We start from the raw sequence: 17845 nt of genomic DNA, 5'->3' as shown, positions 1-17845 counted from the left end.
GCTTTTTCTGTGAAATACCTTTTTTGTTGAATTCTTTTGCCCTTTTTTTGTTTGGGTGGTTTGTTGTTTCCGCATACATAGAGATTTTAACAATATATGTCTGGGTACCAATCTTTTGATGGTTACATGGGTTGCAACTATCTTCTTCCCCATTTGTAGCTTCTTTTTCATTTCCTATTTGGTTTTTTTTTTTAACTTTTTAATTTAAAAATAATTTTAGATTTATAGGAAAGTTGCTGAGATTTTCTTAACACTGTTCCTTCAGCTTCCCCTAATGTTAATAGCATCTTACATAACCACGCTACACCGATCAAAACTAACAAATTAACACTTGGATAATACTATTAACTCAGCTACAGGCTTTATTCGGATTCCACCAGATTTCCCACTAAGGGTCTTTTTCTGTTCCAGAATATGACATTGCATTTTATCATCATGTCTGACTAGTCTCCAATCTGACAGTTTCTCACTCTGTCAGTTTTTCATCATCTTGACAATTTTTATTAAAGAGTACTAGTCAGGTTATGTTGTAGAAGGTCCCTCAGATTGGGTATGTCCAGTGCTTTCTCATGATTAGATGGGGTTTCTATAATTTTGGGAAGAAGACCACAGGGGTGAAGTGCCCTTCTCATCACATCATATCATGGGACGTGATGTGACTTATCCCCGCATGACTGGTGATGTTACCCTTGATCATTTGGTTAAGGTGGCGTCTACCAGGTTTCTCCACTATAAAGTTACTATTTTTCCCTTTCTCTCCTGTTCGAAGCTAGTCACCAAGACCAGCCCCCATTCAAATGGGAGGGAGGAGTTATACACCTCCTTCTGGAGGGGGAAGGACCTACAATTTTTTTGGAATTCTTCTGTTAGAAGAACTTGTTCCTTCGCCCCCATTTATTTAATCATTTATTTATGTGAGTGCGGATTCATGGACATTTCTTTTATTTTGGGGTTACAATCCAATACTAGCATGTTTGTTTTGTTGCTCAGATTGTTCCAGCTTTGGCCATTGGGGACCTCTTTCAGGTTTGCTCCCGTGTCTTTTTGACATGCCCACATTCTTTTAAAAACATATCCTTATTTTCTGGCATTACAAGATGTTCCAGGCTCACCTTGCATTTTTCGTATGCCAACAATAATAGAATCAGCCATTTCCCCAACGAGCCCTAGTTCATTTGTTGGAGAATGGTGTTAGACGCCAAGATCTGGGCACTGGATGTATTTGATGTTGGCATGTCACTACTTCTGGGCCCTCTCAGTGGACAGAGCTAGGAAATAGATGTATGTATGCAAATCCATTTATGCATACAAATCTATATTTCCGTATATGTCTGTCTGCAAACCCAAATTATAATGAGATACCACTACGTACCCACTGAGATGGCTAAAATAAAAAAGACAGACAATAGTAAGTGTTGACGAGGATGTCAAGAAGTCAGACAGTCATCCATTGCTGGTGGGAATGGAAAATGTCACGGCTGCTGTGGAAAACAGTTTGGTGGTTCCTCAAAAAGTTAAACATAGAGCTACCATGTGACCCAGAAATCCCAATCCTAGGTATATACTCAAAAGATTTGAAAGCAGGAACACAAACATACTTGTACACCAGTGTCCATGGTGTCATTATTCACAATAGCCAAAAGGTGGAAACAACCTAAATATCCATCAGCAGATTAATGGATAAACAAAATGTGGACATATGTACCCACCAAACCAAACCCACTGCTGTCGAGTCGATTCCAACTCGTAGTGACCCTATAGGACAGAGTAGAACTGCCCCATCGGGTTTCCAAGTCTGTAAATCTTTATGGAAGCAGACTGCTACATCTTACTCCTGCGGGGCAGCTGGTAGTTACGAACTGCTGACCTTTCGGTTAGCAGCCAAGCGCTTTACCCACTGCACCACTGGGGCTCCCTTTATATACATACAATGGAATATTATTGAGTAATAAAAAGGAATGAAGTAGTGATACATGCTACAACATGGATAAACCTTAAAACATTATCCTAAGTAAAAGAAGTCAGCCACAAAAGACCACATAGTGCATGATTCCATTTATATGAAAAGTCCGGAATAGGCAAATCAATCTATGAGAGACAGGAAGTAGGTTGTTGTTAGGTGCTGTCAAGTCGGTTCTGACTCATAGTATGTTTTACCGTATGTAAAACAGAGCGAAACACTGCCTGGTCCTGCACCATCCTCATAATTGTTATGCTTGAGCCCATTGTTGCAGCCACTGTGTCACTCCTTCTTGTTGAGGGTCTTCCTCTTTTTTGCTGACCCTCTACTTTACCAAGCATGATGTCTTTCTCCAGGGACTTGTCCCTCCTGGTAACATGTCCAAAGTACATGAGACAAAGTCTCACCATCCTCACTTCCAAGGAGCACTCTGGCTGTACTTCTTCCAAGACAGACTTGTTCGCTCTTCTGGCAGTCCATGGTATAGTATATTTAATATTCTTCACCAACACCATAATTCAAAGGCGTCAATTCTTCTTTGATCTTCCTTATTCCTTGTCTGGCTTTTGCATGCATATGAAGCGATTGAAAATATCATGGCTTGGGTCAGGCGCACCTTGGTCCTCAAAGTAATGTCTTTGCTTTTCAACAATTTAATGTATGGCTTTTCTTCTGCTGTGTCTTTAGTGTGAGGATTTGTGTTAATCTAGTCTAGATACTAGAGGCTGCAAATTCCTCTAGTAATACTTTCGGTTTGTCTCCCTGCTTGGCTGTAGGTCTTCCCTTTCTGCTGCCCCCCAGAGTCTGTCTTTTGCAGCTCCCCGCAGCTCTAATCAACTGTTATTCTTACTTCACACTGGTTAGAATGGTGGGGCAGGGGAGAGGAGAGGGAACATTCTCTGATGTTCTGGTTGAACCTCAGCCATTCATGGGCACTGGGAACCTGGGGCTTGAAGGTGTGGACTTCACTAGTGTGCTCCTGCCCCTTCTCTGGATGGTATGCTGACCTTAGCATGTATTTCTGTGCTCCCCCATGGGTAGAGAGCTTTCTTATTTTAACTTGTCCCTTCCATAGCTGCAGTGGGTTTCCATTAGTGTTCTCAGACTATAATGCTTTGCCCTTCTCTTGCAGTTGAAGGAGTCCCTGAGTGGCGAAGGGGTTTAAGAGCTTGGCTGCTAACCAAGAGGTCAGCAGTTCGAATCCACCAGCTGCTCCTTGGAAACTATGGGGCAGTTCTGCCCTGTCCTATAGGGTCGATATGAGTTGGAATCGACTCCGTGGCAATGGGTTTGGTATTTTGGTTTTTCCGAGTGGAACAAATGGTTAAGCACTCAATTATTAGCTGAAAGGTTGGCGGTTCGAGTCTACCCAGAGGTGCCTTGTGAGACAGGGATGCTTAGCCTCTTCCAAAGAGTCACGGCCTTGAAAACCCTATGAAGCATTTCTACTCTGCACACATGGAGTTGCCACGGGTCGGAATCAGCTCTACAACAACCACAACCTGAAGTTTAGCACTTGTTTTGAAAAGAGACGGGAGAGAGTCAGTGCAGAGTTTTACGGTGGCTGTCATTTCCCTTCCCCAGGGCTAAACAGTTTCCACCAGTGCCCAGGCCATAGGTTTTGTTGACCTCACTCTGAAGGTTGAGGACATGTGGTTCAGTGGTAGAATTCTCGCCTTCTGCGGGGAGACCTGGGTTCGATCCCCATCACTCGACTGTCAGGGGAGGCCTGAGTGTTGCTATGATGCTGAACGGATTTCAGTGGAGCTTCTAGACTAAGATGGACTAGGAAGAAAGCCCTGGCGATCTACTTCTGAAAATCAGCCAGTGAAAACCCCATGGATCACAACGGTCTGATTCTCAGCCCATCGTGGGGATGGCGCAGGGCCGGTAGTTTTTAGTTACAGTGTGTGTGGGGCCAACTTGATGGCAGTTGACAATAACAACTGAAAATTAAGGTGGTTTTTTTTTTTCCCCATGGAGGAGATGGGTCTGTCTGGAGTTCAACAGTAACTACTGTTTTCTCCCTCCAGCCAGCACCACAGAGGGAGCTTACTCAAGATCCCCCCGGCCCCTAGTTCTTCCTTACGAGTGCCTGGGGAGACACCTGCACAAGGGTGAACCTGTCGACATCGGTCCGCAGCTCCTGGGGCTTCACATTCACTCTCACTGGCCACACTCAGCCTCGAGCAATCAGGAAGAAAGTCTAGCTTAATCTTCTTATGGGAGTTTGTCCGGGGTAAGCAAATGTGCCCGTCCTGTTTCTCCCTGCAGTTGTCTGTCCTCCGTTTTCAGGGTAGTTCTGATGGGTTCAAGAAAAGTCATTAATTTTCAGATTCTCTAGCTTTTTTCTTGCTGTGAGGATATCAAACCAAACTCATTGCCGTCGAGTTGATTCCGGCTCATAGCGGCCCTGTAGGACAGTGTAGAACTGCCTCATAGGGTTTCCAAGGCTGTAAATCTTTAAAAAAAAAAAAAAATTTTTTTTTATTGTACTTAAGATGAAGGTTTGCAGAACAAAGTAGCTTCTCATTAAACCATTAGCACACATTGTTTTGTGACATCGGTTGCCAACCCCATGACATATCAACACTCTCCCCTTCTCGACTTTGGGTTCCCTATTACCGGCTTTCCTGTCCCCTCCTGTCTTCTAGTCCTTGTCCCTGGGCTGATGTGCCCATTTAGTCTCATTTTGTTTTATGGGCCTGTCTAATCTTTGGCTGAAGGGTGAACCTCAGGAGTGAGTATATTACTGAGCTACAAGGGTGTCCAAAGGCCATACTCTTGGGGTTTCTCCAGTCTCTGTCAGACCAGTAAGTCTAGTTTTTTTTTTTTTTTGTGAGTTAAAATTTTGTTCTACATTTTTCTCTAGCTCTGTCTGGGACCCTCTGTTGGGATCTCTGTCAGAGCAGTTGGTGGTGGTAGCTGGGCACCATCTAGTTGTGCTGGACTCGGCGTGGTAGAAGCTGTGGTAGTTGTGGTCCGTTAGTCTTTTGGACTAATCTTTCCCTTGTGTCTTTGGTTTTCTTCATTCTTCCTTGCTCTAGATGGGATGAGACCAATAGAGTATCTTAGATGGCCATTCACAAGCTTTTAAGACCCCAGATGCTGCTCACCAAAGTAAAACGGAAAACATTTTCTTTATAAACTATGTTATGCCAATTGAGCTAGATGTTCCCTGAGACCATGGTCCCTACAGCAAGGCTGTCAATCTTCATGGAAACAGACTGCCTGTTTCCTGCAGAGCAGCTGGTGGGTTCAAACCACTGACCTTTCGATTAGCAGCCACTATAATGATGCATTTGTCTCCCCTGTCCCCCACCCAGGGGACATTTGATAATTTTTGGAGACATTTTTGGTCATCACAACTGGGGACGGTGTGTGTGTTACTGGCATCTCATGGGTAGAGGCCAGGTATGTTGCTAAATATCCCACAATGCACAAGACAGCCCCCCACAACACAGAATTGTTAATTGCCATTGAGTTGATTCTGACTCATGGCGACCCCAAGTGTACACCATAGGGTGTTCCGGAACACAGAATTTTCCAGCCCAAAGTTAGTAGTGCTAAGTGAGAAGCCCTGATTTAAGCTACTCACCACTGTCAGAAGCAACCATCCCACTCCATATCCCTTAAATTCCTCAGTTCCTCAAATATGCTGATATTTTCCTCAGCAGTCTAGTGCCTTTTATCAAACAGATTCTACGACTCCATCACTTATAAGATGCACCATTATTTTATGAACTACAGTGTTCATAAAACATAGAAACCGTAGTACAACGTTGATCTTAACACATATCTTGGCATCTGTGTCCTTCATGCTCTTCAACAGAAGCGGCATGAAGCACTCAGCCCCTACAAAGCCACATCATAGGCCCTTCATTCTAGATGATAGGTGATAATGTGACCGCTCCCCACAAGATACCATAGGATACCAGACTTCCAACTGCCCTTAGCCCCAGTAAGGCCTGATAACTAATCCTTGACGTCCTCTTGCCTGTAACCACTCCTGATACAAGTTTTTACTTCTCAGTAGCGAAATATGAGTGTGTGTGTGTGTGTGTGTGTGTGTGTGTGTGTGTGTGTGTGTGTGTGTAGGATACTGAAGTATTGTCTAGTTTATGGAGTAGCTGGAATCACTGGAGACCATGTCTAGGGCTACGTTTTTTTTTTTTAATTGTGTAAAATATACATAAAATTTATGATTTTAACCATTTTTGAGTGCACAGTTCGTTGGTGTTAACGTGCATTCTCACTGTTGTGTAACCATCAGTACTGTCTATTTCCAGATCTTTTTTGTCATCCCAAACATAAACTCTATGCCCATTAAAAATAATTATTCCCTTCCTTTAGCCTCTGGTAATCTCTATTTTACTTTCTATGAATTTGCTTATTTATTCTAGGTACCTCATATAAGTGGAATCAGCCAATATTTGTCCTTTTGTGTATAGCTTACTTTACTTAGCATAACATCTTCACCGTTCCTCCATGTTGTAGCATGTGTCAGAATTTCGTTTCTTTTTATGGATAGTATTCCATTATATGGATATACCACCTTTTGTTTATCCATTTGTCTGTTAATGGACACTTGAGTTGTTTCCATCTTTTGGCTATTGTGAAGAACGCTGCTGTGAATATTGTTGTACAAGTGTATGTTTGAGTCTCTGCTTTCAAGTCTTCCAGGTATATACCTAAGAGTGGAATTGCTGAGTCACAGGTATTCTATCTTTAATTTTTTGAGCAGCTGCCAAACTGTTTTTCACAGCAGCTATGCCATTTTTACATTTCCATCAACAGTGCACAATGTCGCCACATCCTTGCCAACACTTGTTATTTTCCATTCTCTGATAATAGCGTTCCTAGTGGATCTGAAGTGGTATCTCACTGTGGTTTTTATTTGTATTTTGCTAATAACTGATGGTGTACATGTGCTTATTGACCATTTGAATTTCTTCTTTGGAGAAATGTCTATTCAAGTCCTTTTCCAGGGCTACTTTAATATCACCCATGTCAGGCTAGAGAACTGGTTCAAAAAGACCAGCCCCGCCCCCCAATGCCAAGCACTAGGTGCTGTGTCTCTGGCTGTGGGCACTGCTGTAGCGTCGCTTCACTGCTGCTTGAACTTGAGCATGGCTTTACTGCTGCTGCCATCAGCGTTTCTCACACTCACTGCCTCTTGGCTCACTAGCTGGGATGGGAGTGTCTCATTCGCGGCAGCTTCGTCACATGCTTTGCTCCATTTGCAAGGGAGGCTTTAAAAGCAAATAGCTGGCATTTCCAACTTCTATGCTAGGAGGCAAATTCTCCTGCTACCAAGTCATATTGGGTGGGGAATTCCTCAAACATAGAAAAATGGTATCGATTCTGATTGACTGCAAAGAATGGCGAAGGTCCACTCCATCCCTCTCTACCGCTCTCTTTTGTTCAAGACAAAAACCCAGGAGTGATTTCCTGAATTCCTGGATTCTCTCCTTCCCCTCACTTAACTACATCAGCAAGTAGTTGATTCTATCTCCAAAATACAATCTTGAGTCCATCCTTAATTCATCTCTAGTCAATAACTTAATAGACCAACCATTATCTGTTTATCTGGATTACTCAAGTAACTTCCTGTCTTCCCATTCTTCCTTCCAATCCACATCTCACAAAAGCAGCAGGAATGAGTTTCTTTGTAAATCACCTTCTACAACTTCCTTGCTTTAAAGCCTTTGGTGGCTTCTTTTGCACTGAGAATATAATCCAAAAGCCTTATTTTGGCCTATAAAGAGGGTGATCTACCTAGGATATGATTTTAAAGAGACCTTCCTTTTTCTCTAAAAAATGTTTGGTTTATAGACTTACTGGGTACATTGAGACTGGAGGAACCCCCCAATCTATTGCTTGCAGATAACTTTTAAACCTTGAACCAAAACTAGCTCATGAAGTCATCTTTAAATTAAACAACAGTTTAGCTCAATAAGTAATGTTTGCTTGAGCATTGCACCCTTTTAAAGAATTACCTAATGAGATCAAAATGACCCAGTAATTCTAAAGCACAGATGAGAACTTTAAGGGGCAGAGAGTCTGAGTTAATGGTGGTGAAACAATATGGGCAGAGATGGTGAGAATGGTGACACAGTGTGAAGTAGGTAACAACTGTCTAAGCTCTGTTCCTACTTATCTTCTCTTTCTTCCTTTTCCTGCTTTGGGACCTTTGTAGGTTCTGTTCCTTCTGCCTGGTACACTTTTCCTTGCATTCTTCACAGCTTTCTCCTTCTTACCCTTCAAGTGGAAACCCTGGTGACGTAGTGGGTAAGACCTACAGCTGCTAACCAAAAGGTTGGCAGTTTGAATCCACCAGGCACTCCTTTGAAACTCTATGGGGCAGTTCTACTCTGTCCTATAGGGTCACTGTGAGTCGGAATCTACTCGACAGCAGTGGGTTTTTTTTTTTTCCCCCTAATCCTTCAAGTTTTAGCTTGGCATCTCTAAAATGCTTTTCTTTGCCTCTCTATCTAAATATTCTCTCTCCCCCTCTTTTTCTCTATATCGTTTCTGTGATAAGTGCCACAATTTGACATTTAATTGCTGTCCAGTTGTTTACATTAATGTATGTCTCCTTCCTAGAATGTAAGTTCCAGGAGAGAATGTAAGCTCCATGAGGGCAGGGATTAGATCTGTCTTGCTTCCCCAGGGCCCGACTGTCACATACCTGTCACAAAAAGGCTCCCCTGGTACATGTTTTGTTGAGTTAATGAATAAAAGGCCTTCCTTCCATGACCCCTGACAAGGTTAAGTTACCATGCTAAACACAGCCAAAGCATGCTGTGCTTTTCTTCCTTAGCACTTCTCACAATTAATTGTACTTAAACAGTAATTCATGTAATTTCAGTGTGTTCCCAGTTCTCATTCTGGATGGTAACTTCGTGAGAACAGAGACCACACTTAGAGCAGGGCCCGCGTAGATCAGTGCACATGCGTTTGCTGAGAACAGAGCCCAAGCTTAGCGTAGCGCCTGTGTAGTTCAGTATGCATGCGTGTGTTGGCTCTTCTGTCATGCCGTGTAGGAGCTGGGGAGGCAGAGGCAGGGGTTAACTTGGTGGCATGGTTCTGTGGTGGTATATTCAAAAATGTGAAGGGGACGTGTAGAATCTTCCTTTACTGCCCCTGCTTCACTCTCAACTTGCCTCCTAGAAGTGCTTTGAACTGTGAAGAATCTGGCCTTTGGTGAGCCAGATGGCAAGGGGTGGGAGCCAGGCCTCTGAGCTGTGGGGAAGAGTTGCACAGGTGTGGAGGAAACACGTGGAGGAAACACTTGTAGCTAACACGCTAACTTGATTCTGTGTTGTATTTGTAAACAGCACAGTTCAGTGGTAGCGTCAGTCCACTTGCAACAACAGCTGAGCCACAAAGCACATCTACAGCATCCAGTGATGCAAAAGGAGCTTCAGCCCCAGGCAGCGAATGCCCAGATACAGAGCACACAAAGGAGGGGCCAACTGCTTTGTCCCTTGTTGCCATGTGACCTTGGGCAAACCATGTAGCCCCTCTGAGCCTCAGTCTCCTTGTTTCTAAGACAGGAGTGTTGTTGTGAGGATTAAATAAGAAAGCACATTTGCAGCCCTTGGCGCAGCCGAGGGCGCCGAGTAAGTGCTCAGTCAGTGGCGGCTATTGCTGCTGTCATTGTCATTTCCTTTGCCCGGTTCTTACAGTGACTCGTCCAGGCTGACCTAGCCTGTCATATATGACAGGAACCCTCTTCCTCGATTCTGCGTCTTCTTCCTCAGAGCTTGCTCATTCCAGCTTATCTCGGTGGGATAAGACTGAAGAACAGAGACCTGTTAGAAGAACAGACCACCGGGCCACCACTCACCTCTTCTTACACCCTTTGTCTTCCCAGTCACAGCATCGTCGGTTCCCACCGGAGGAAGTAAACCGACCGTCAGCGAGGGACCAAGTACAACGCCCAGTGAGAAGACCTCAACAGTGGCTCCAACCCTAACCCCGACATCCCAAGATCCAAGCCACAGTAACACAACGGTGTATCCAACCCCAGGCAGCACTCGTGCCAGTGACTCATACACACAATCAGGCGGCCCTACACAGTCAAGAACCACCACCCCACCTAAGACTGGAACCACAGGCAGCCAGAATTTAGTCACAGATGCAAATACTTCTGGAGACGGAAGTAGCCAGAACCTTACTGCAGCCTCCATGACCACTGATAAAACAGTTCAGACGACCCCTTTATCTCCAAGTCAAGTTAGCACTTCAGAAAACACACCTGCTCCTACTTCTTTGACCATCACGTCAAGCCCTCCCCCATCATCTGGGAGCCTTGCTATTTTGAAGCCCTCAGAGTTTCCTAAAAAACAACCCACAGCTGCTGTATTTCCAGGCTCAAGTCCTGTGACTAGTCCTGATGTCACAGCTCAGGTGACACCTGTCACAGCTCAGGCGACACCTGCCACACCAAGTAAGTCATGCCTTGTTCTTTTTTTTTTTCCCCAAGCAAGAAGGAACTTTTAAAAGCTCATATTTAATATAATTGCTCCACTGGAAGATGGAGATTTATGCTGAGGGTTAAACATTATGAATACACTTCACCTTCATTCAGACCTTGTTCCCCATTTCAACGATGAGCAGAGGCCCAGTGCTGCGTGCTCTGATGAGGGCTGAATGGCGCTGCCCAGTTTAGCACATAAACCCACCAACAGTCTATTCATGGTAAGACTCTGGGTGCTGTGGTACTGGGTTGTTGCTGCTGCTGTCGAGTCACCCCTGACTCAGGTGACCCCATGCATAACAGAACAAAACACTGGCCGGTCCTGCACCATCCCCATGATCGGCTGTGGATCGGACTGTTGGGATCCATAGGGTTTTCACTGGCTGATTTTCAGAAGGAGATTGCCAGGCTGTCTTCCTAGTCCCTTTTAATCTTGCAGCTCTGCTGAAACCTGTTGCGCATCATAGCAACACGCGAGCCTCCACTGATGGGTGGTGACTGCCCATGAGGTGCAACGGTCAGGAATTGAACCCTGGTCTCCCGTGTGGGAGGCGAGAAGTCTACCACTGAACCACCGCTGCCCCCAATGGTAGAACTCTAGAACAATATTTCTCAAACAAATTTGACAGCAACCCACAATAAGATACATTTCAGATTTTATCTCATGATCCAGGACACACTCACCCCACGCATGGACCACACACATAACTGAAAGAAAAGTTTCACAAAACAGGACTGAAACCTTCTCTCCATGTGATGTGCCCTGATATCTTCTATTTTATTCCATCTCCTTTTTTAAAGTGCTGGTCTTAACCCAGTAAATTATTTTTAAAACCTGCTGATGGATCATGGACTTCAAGAGCATGGCCCAGCTCAGATCTTTTGAATCAGAATTTCTGGGCATGAGCCTGAGAATCTGCATTTTTTTCAAGCTCCCCAGGTAATTTTGAGGCGTCCTGAAGTGAACAGAGGGCTGTACCAGAAGGAGTCCCTGGGTGGTCCCTGCCTCCTGGGCTGGCCCATCCACCTGTGAGTCAGATCTGACTCTTGGCCACTTCTTCCTCCAGTTGAGCCAACTTCCTCTGCCTTTACCTTCCACTAGGGCAGCTCCAAGGGCTTGGGCGGAGCGTCCAGCCGTCGCCCTTCTTCCCATGTCCAGTCTTCTCTCTTCCCACTCTCCTTTCACCCATCACAAAGCCCTGAGCCAGCCCCTCCTAGGACGGGGCACTTCAGAGATAACCCCCACCTTTTTCCTGGGGGTGGGGGGCAGTGCTTGTTCCCTCCTTCTCTCCATCCCACCATCATGTTCAGCTGCTAACCAAAAGGTTGGAGGCTCGAGTTTGCTCAGAGGGACCTCAGAAGAAAGGCCTGGAGATTTACTTCCCAAAAAATCAGTCATTGAAAACCTTATGGAGGACAGTTCCACTCTTACACACGTGGGGTTGCCATGAGTAGGAAATGACTCGAAGGCAGCTGGTTACCAGCACTAGAAGAGGGTGGCAGCATCCTGCAGTACGAGCTGGGCTCTGAGTTGGATTCACATCCAGACCTGGATTCAGATCCCTGCTTTGTCCCTTGTTGCCATGTGACCTTGGGCAAACCATGTAGCCCCTCTGAGCCTCAGTTTCCTTGTTTCTAAGACAGGAGTGTTGTTGTGAGGATTAAATAAGAAAGCACATTTGCAGCCCTTGGCGCAGCCGAGGGAGCCGAGTAAGTGCTCAGTCAGTGGCGGCTATTGCTGCTGTCATTGTCATTTCCTTTGCCCGGTTCTTACAATGACTCGTCCAGGCTGACCTAGCCTGTCATATATGACAGGAACCCTCTTCCTCGATTCTGCGTCTTCTTCCTCAGAGCCTGCTCATTCCAGCTTATCTCGGTGGGATAAGACTGAAGAACAGAGACCTGTTAGAAGAACAGACCACCGGGCCACCACTCACCTCTTCTTACACCCTTTGTCTTCCCAGTCACAGCATCGTCGGTTCCCACCCGAGGAAGTAAACCGACTGTCAGCGAGGGGCCCACCGTCAGCGAGGGGCCGACCATCAGCGAGGGGCCGACGCTCATCAAGGGGCCGACCCTCAGCGAGGGGCCAGCCCTCACTGGGACCTCTGCCTCCGTGGCACCACAGCCGGCAGGCCCCTCCCCGGGCCCCAAAGCCACGCAGCCCGTCCCAGGAACACACAGCTCCAGCCCAAAGCTGCCAGCTCCGACCGCCCCTCAAGGGTCTAACACCTCTTCGCACACCTTAGCTGTTGGGAGTAACAGGGTAATTCCAGCAAGGATGGGACGGACTAGGGGGCTTCAGGAAGGGCACCTCTGCTCTCCCCTCCATGCAGGCCCCTCACTGGCACTGCAGAAGCAGGGGTCCCTGGCTTTGCTCATTCTGTCTTAGACCGCTGGGCAGCCAGTGGCCTTCCCGGCTTTGAAACTCTGGCCCAGCCACGACCCAGCTGCCCTGAACACCTCTCTTTCAGTTTCACCCGCCTAGGGGGAGGGACAAGTCAAAGACAGGCCCTGCCAGGCTGAGCCTGAACCCTGACTCCAGTGGCTTCTTCCAGGTAACGTGCGAGGCCCCCCAAAATCCCGATGGGAACATGCTCATCCTGAACTTCACCAAGGCCATCCCCTGCGTGAGTACCTCCTGAACTGGTACCTCCTCCGCTCCCTGAAGGCAGGGCTGAGAAAGGTGCAGGGGGATGAGGTGTCTCTTCTAAAAAGGGGGTGAGAGGTGTGTTCATTGCCCTGCCCTTGTTTCTTCCTGGTGGGGAGGCCCCTTCCCAGCAGCTGGAGTGACAACATGAAGTTCTGGCTCCTCTGAGCAGGGTCACCCACGGGGCTGCTGCAGAGCCAGAAGGAGCACCCAGTCTCCTCACATTCACTGTGTACCTACTCAGTGGTCTGGGAGACCCTGATCCTGATTCAGGGTGTGACTTTGGCAAATTGATCTCCTTGGACTTCAGAGGCTTCTGAAAACGAGAGTCTAACAGCCTGTGGTTTTAGGTTTCCTGGCCCAGGTGTTAGCTGACAGCCTCCTAGGAAGACCAGGTGGAGAGAATTTACTTCCAACCTGAGGAGTCTGGGAGAGAACAGCCTGGGTGCTTCTGAGTGGAGTTCCTGGTGGTGTGAACAGTTAACATGCTCAGCTGCTAACAGAAAGGTTGGCTATTTGAGTCTACCCAGAGGTGCCTCAGAAGAAAGGGCTGGCAATCTACTTCCAAAAAACCAGCCATTGAAAACCTTATGGAACACAATTGTACTCACACACACATGGGGTCACTGCTTTTTTTCACTGGTACTTTTGAGTGAGAGCCCAAGGGAATCATTGCCAACAGTTCTACTCTGGGTGGGGTGTGTGTGTGTGTGCAGACGCATGTGTGGGAGTACATTTGTATGAGAGAGGTGTGCAGCAGCCTTCAGCCTACCCAGTCTTCCAGAGATGACGGGCTGTAGTCTGGGGATGCACCATGTGTGGAAATAGTTGGGAGCCCTGGAGTGCAGGTGATGGATGGCTCACTGCTGCCCTCTGCTGGCCAGTGTTTATTTTTGCAGCCGCCACTGGAGCCCTGGTGGTGCAGTGGTTAAGAGCTCAGGCTGCTAACCAGAAGGTCGACAGTTCACACAACCACTGGCTGCTCCTTGGAAACCCTATGGGGCATTTCTACTCTGTCCTGTAGGGTCGCTATGAGTCAGAATTGACTCGTCAGCAACAGGGGTTTTTACTGTTGTTATTAGGTGCCATCCAGTCGGTTCTGACTCACAGCGACCCTGTGTACAACAGAAAAAACACCGCCCGCTCCTGCGCCATCCTCATAATCATTATGCTTGAGCCTGTTGTTGCAGCCACTTGTCAATCCATCTCGTTGAGGGTCTTCCTCTTTTTCATGGTTACCAAGCATGATGTCCTTCTCCAGGGACTGAGAGTAGACCAGAATGTGGTTTCCATAGGACAGAGAACTTGGACACTATAATGCTGCCTGGATCTCTTGCATGTTTTTTTTTTTCTTTTGGATGTCCATTTCTGGCATTTTCCAAGTAAACTTTACAAAAGCATATTTAGACTAGAGTTTTAAAAGGGAGTGGTGTTCTCCTGGGGTTGGGCTTATTGGACACACAGAAATCATAGTGGAGATTGCTGCCCAGCCTCCCCTCAGGCACTCTTTTGGCTAAATCTTGGCAGGTTGTGGGCTGGTTGTGAGAGGCGTTTGCCTTCCTTTGCTAGAACAGGAAGTGGAAAGTGCTGATCCTTAAGAACTCTGACAGAGAGAAAGCGTATGAGGGTGAAAGGTATTGTCCCACCATAGACAAGATAAACAGGGCGAGGGCAGGGAGAGATCAGAACTCTGCAGCCTGGGGAAAGCACCTAACGCGGGACTCCTGGCAGGCCGGGAATGGCGCCAGTTGAGGTTGGAGAGGGTGATAGGTTACAGCGTTCTGACCTCACGTGGAGGCGGCCCCGTGAGCCTAGGCTGCTATCTGACCCAAGGAATCAACTGTGGTTTCCCCACAATAGGCAGCGAATCCTCTGGTTGAAAAATTGGTCACTGTTCTATGCAAAGCAGCAAAAACCTCCTTCATCCCAGCTCGAGATGAGTGCCACGTACTGCTGGTACCTGTTCCAGGAGACCAGGCCGTGGCGGTCAAGGAGATCTCCATCCAGAGTGAGTTGAGGGCAAGGGGAGCGGAAGCCTGTGTGGGGTGGGAGTGGGGCATGGGGCTCAGGGGCCACGTCAGAGGACGGGTTGGGGATGCTACTCCCTCAGTTGCCTAGGAATTGTCTAGTCCCTCTCCCTCCTGGGCCACCCGAGCTGGCCTCTGGTTCCTGGGAGAGTCTGGGGCCCAGTCTGTACCCCCAGCACCTCACTCTGGGCCACAGCAGTGAGGTGGCACCTCTCTCTGCTCTCCCACAGCAAGACTCCATTCCAACGACACCTATGAGTTGTTGAAGGACAAATGGGACGACTTAAAAGAGGTAAGTGGGCCCCTTCCACTTGGTGGGACAGACTGGGCCATGAGCCTCCCCCTGGGACGTCCACAGTTGCTTGGCTCCAGTCTCTCAGCTGGGCAAACATCTAGAAGACAGGAGGGTGAGAGAGGGGCAAACAGGGCAGTGGGACAGGCACCCGCAGACCCCAAGCAGAAGCGCTTGTAAAAGGGTGGGAGTGCAGAGAAGGGTGCCCCAGAACCTGTTTTCTGCCACATGACTTTCTTCTTCCCGGCCAGGTGGGGGTTAGTCACATGCAGCTTGGGGACCACGGGCCCCCGGAGGAGGCCGAGGACCGGTTCAGCATGCCTCTCATCATCACCATTGTTTGCATGGCTTCCTTCCTGCTCCTCGTCGCTGCCCTCTACGGCTGCTGCCACCAGCGCCTCTCCCACAGGAAGGATCAGGTGAGCATGCCTCTCCTCAGGGGACAGCTCAGGTCACCAGGTGACACAGGAGAACAGTGAGTGGGCCGTGGACCCTTGCTGACAGGCACACAGGCCCTCAGAGGCACCACTTGCTGGATGGGAAGACCACGGGCTTTGGTGTCAGACACGGTTTCTGCCCGACTCTGCCCCTTATTATCTGAGACTGTGGGTGAGTCACGTCATTTCTTGGAGCTTCAGGTTCCTCATCTGCATAGTGGGGAACAATGTCCACCTTGCAGAACTGTTCTGAGGATTAATTGATCTAAGTGGGCCCAGGCATGCCTGTCTAACCAAAATTCTCTCACCTGCCTTATGGAATTCTCATCGTTACTGTTCACCACCTAATCTGTGGTTCCAACCCTTGCTGCACATTTTAGGGGGCTTAAAAAAATCCCCACACGTAGCTTCCCCACACACTGACAGAGGGGGAGTCTCTGGACCAGTGTATTTGTTAAAAGCTTCCCAGGTGATTGTAGTGTGCAACCAAGGTTGTCTCTCGGATAAAAAGAAGGAAAAAGTACTATGGCCAGGTGGCTGCTCTGAGTGGAGACGGCCCTGGGGATCGCTGTACCTCTTTTGCTCAGGCTTAGAGTGGTTCTTAGTTCCCCCATCTGGGGGCACTGTTTTCAGACCTTCCCAATTCACTCTGGTGGGCTGAGGTTAGTGCCCAGAGACAGGAAGGTTTGGGGGACGGAATGGAGGAAGGAAGAAAGAGCTTGGAGGACTCTGGAGGAGAACAAAGTCCATTTCCACTGACTTTACCCATTTGCCACCAGGGTGAAGGTGAGGTGAGCTGGGAATTTTAGGATGTGGGGCTAGTCTTTACCTCAAACTAGCCATGAGGCAGGCCAGTCGCCAGCATGGCCTCCAGGAGCAGCCAGCATCCACGTGTGATTTATTGCTCACAAGTGCCCACATTAGCCAAACTTGGGTTCCAGTGTTGAAGGGATACGTGGATTATATTAAGCATATCTGAGGCCAGTGGTGCAGGACCGGGCAGTGTTTTGTTCTGTTGTACACAGGATCGCTATGAGTTGGAACCAACTTGACGGCACCTAACAACGACAAGGCCAGTGTTGTTGTTAGCTGCTGTCGAGCTGGCCCCCGACTCATGGAGACCCCCTGTGTGTCAGAAGAACTGTGTTTCATAAGGTTTTTATTGGCTGATGTTTTAGAAGTCGATCATCTAAGGCCAATAGCCCTCCAACATTACCCTTTCTCCCTGGGTCCTCCTCCCTCCTCTAGCAACGCCTGACAGAGGAGCTGCAGACCGTGGAGAACGGCTACCATGACAACCCAACGCTGGAAGTGATGGAGACCTCATCAGAGATGCAGGAGAAGAAGGTGGTCAGCCTCAATGGGGAGCTGGGGGACAGCTGGATCGTTCCTCTGGACAACCTGACCAAGGATGACCTGGATGAGGAGGAAGACACACACCTCTAATCAGGTCTGTTGGCTGCCTCTGATGGCGCCACAGAGCTCCTGACTTACCACCTAAAGTGCCATTTGGACCGGGGAGGAAGAGTCCTTCCCATTGGAGGAGGAAAAGACTGAGGAGGGAGGGTGGACTCTGAAGGCTCCCTCCTCCCAAACCCCACAGGGCCTTAATTTTTCCCTTTTCAAGCTGAACAAATCACATTCTGTCTAGATTCCTCTTGCAAAATAACCCACTAGTGCTTGAGCTCAGTGCTGCTGGAAGATGAGAAGGGAGATCCATAAAGAGCCACATGAGGGGCTGTATAGATCATCTAGTAGAGTCCCTTCATTTAGATGAGATTACTGAGGCCCAAAGGGGTAAGTGACTTGCCAAGGTCACACGGCCACTTGGGGACAGAGCCAGCCAGAATGAAGACAAAGATCCTATCGCTCAGCCTGGTGCTGGTTTCCATCAAGCCACGCCGCTGCACCCACTCGCACCCTCTTGCCAGAGCGGCCCTGGACAGGGTTGAAACCACCAGTAGGGAGATGAGGGGACAGGAGAGCAGGTCCAG

At 47.9% G+C, this 17845-nt stretch overlaps 1 protein-coding gene across 1 annotated transcript in view; it reads left to right on the top strand.

The window, feature by feature from the left end:
* Window positions 1–17636, top strand: part of PODXL (podocalyxin like) — a 28277-nt gene extending 10641 nt beyond the window's left edge. Inside the window, exons 4-10 of the mRNA XM_023737148.1 lie at window positions 9840–10415; window positions 12410–12711; window positions 13004–13079; window positions 14960–15103; window positions 15353–15414; window positions 15666–15833; window positions 17100–17636. Coding sequence (XP_023592916.1) covers window positions 9840–10415; window positions 12410–12711; window positions 13004–13079; window positions 14960–15103; window positions 15353–15414; window positions 15666–15833; window positions 17100–17297 — 1526 coding nt within the window. The 3' untranslated portion in view covers window positions 17298–17636. The remainder of the gene's footprint in view (window positions 1–9839; window positions 10416–12409; window positions 12712–13003; window positions 13080–14959; window positions 15104–15352; window positions 15415–15665; window positions 15834–17099) is intronic.
* The last annotated feature ends 209 nt before the right edge of the window (window positions 17637–17845 follow it).

Source organism: Trichechus manatus, unplaced genomic scaffold, assembly GCF_000243295.1.
Source record: "Trichechus manatus latirostris isolate Lorelei unplaced genomic scaffold, TriManLat1.0 scaffold00097, whole genome shotgun sequence".
NCBI classification, from domain to species: domain Eukaryota; kingdom Metazoa; phylum Chordata; class Mammalia; order Sirenia; family Trichechidae; genus Trichechus; species Trichechus manatus.
Note: the sequence above shows the minus strand (reverse complement) of the source record. Positions and strands in the feature narration are given on the sequence as shown.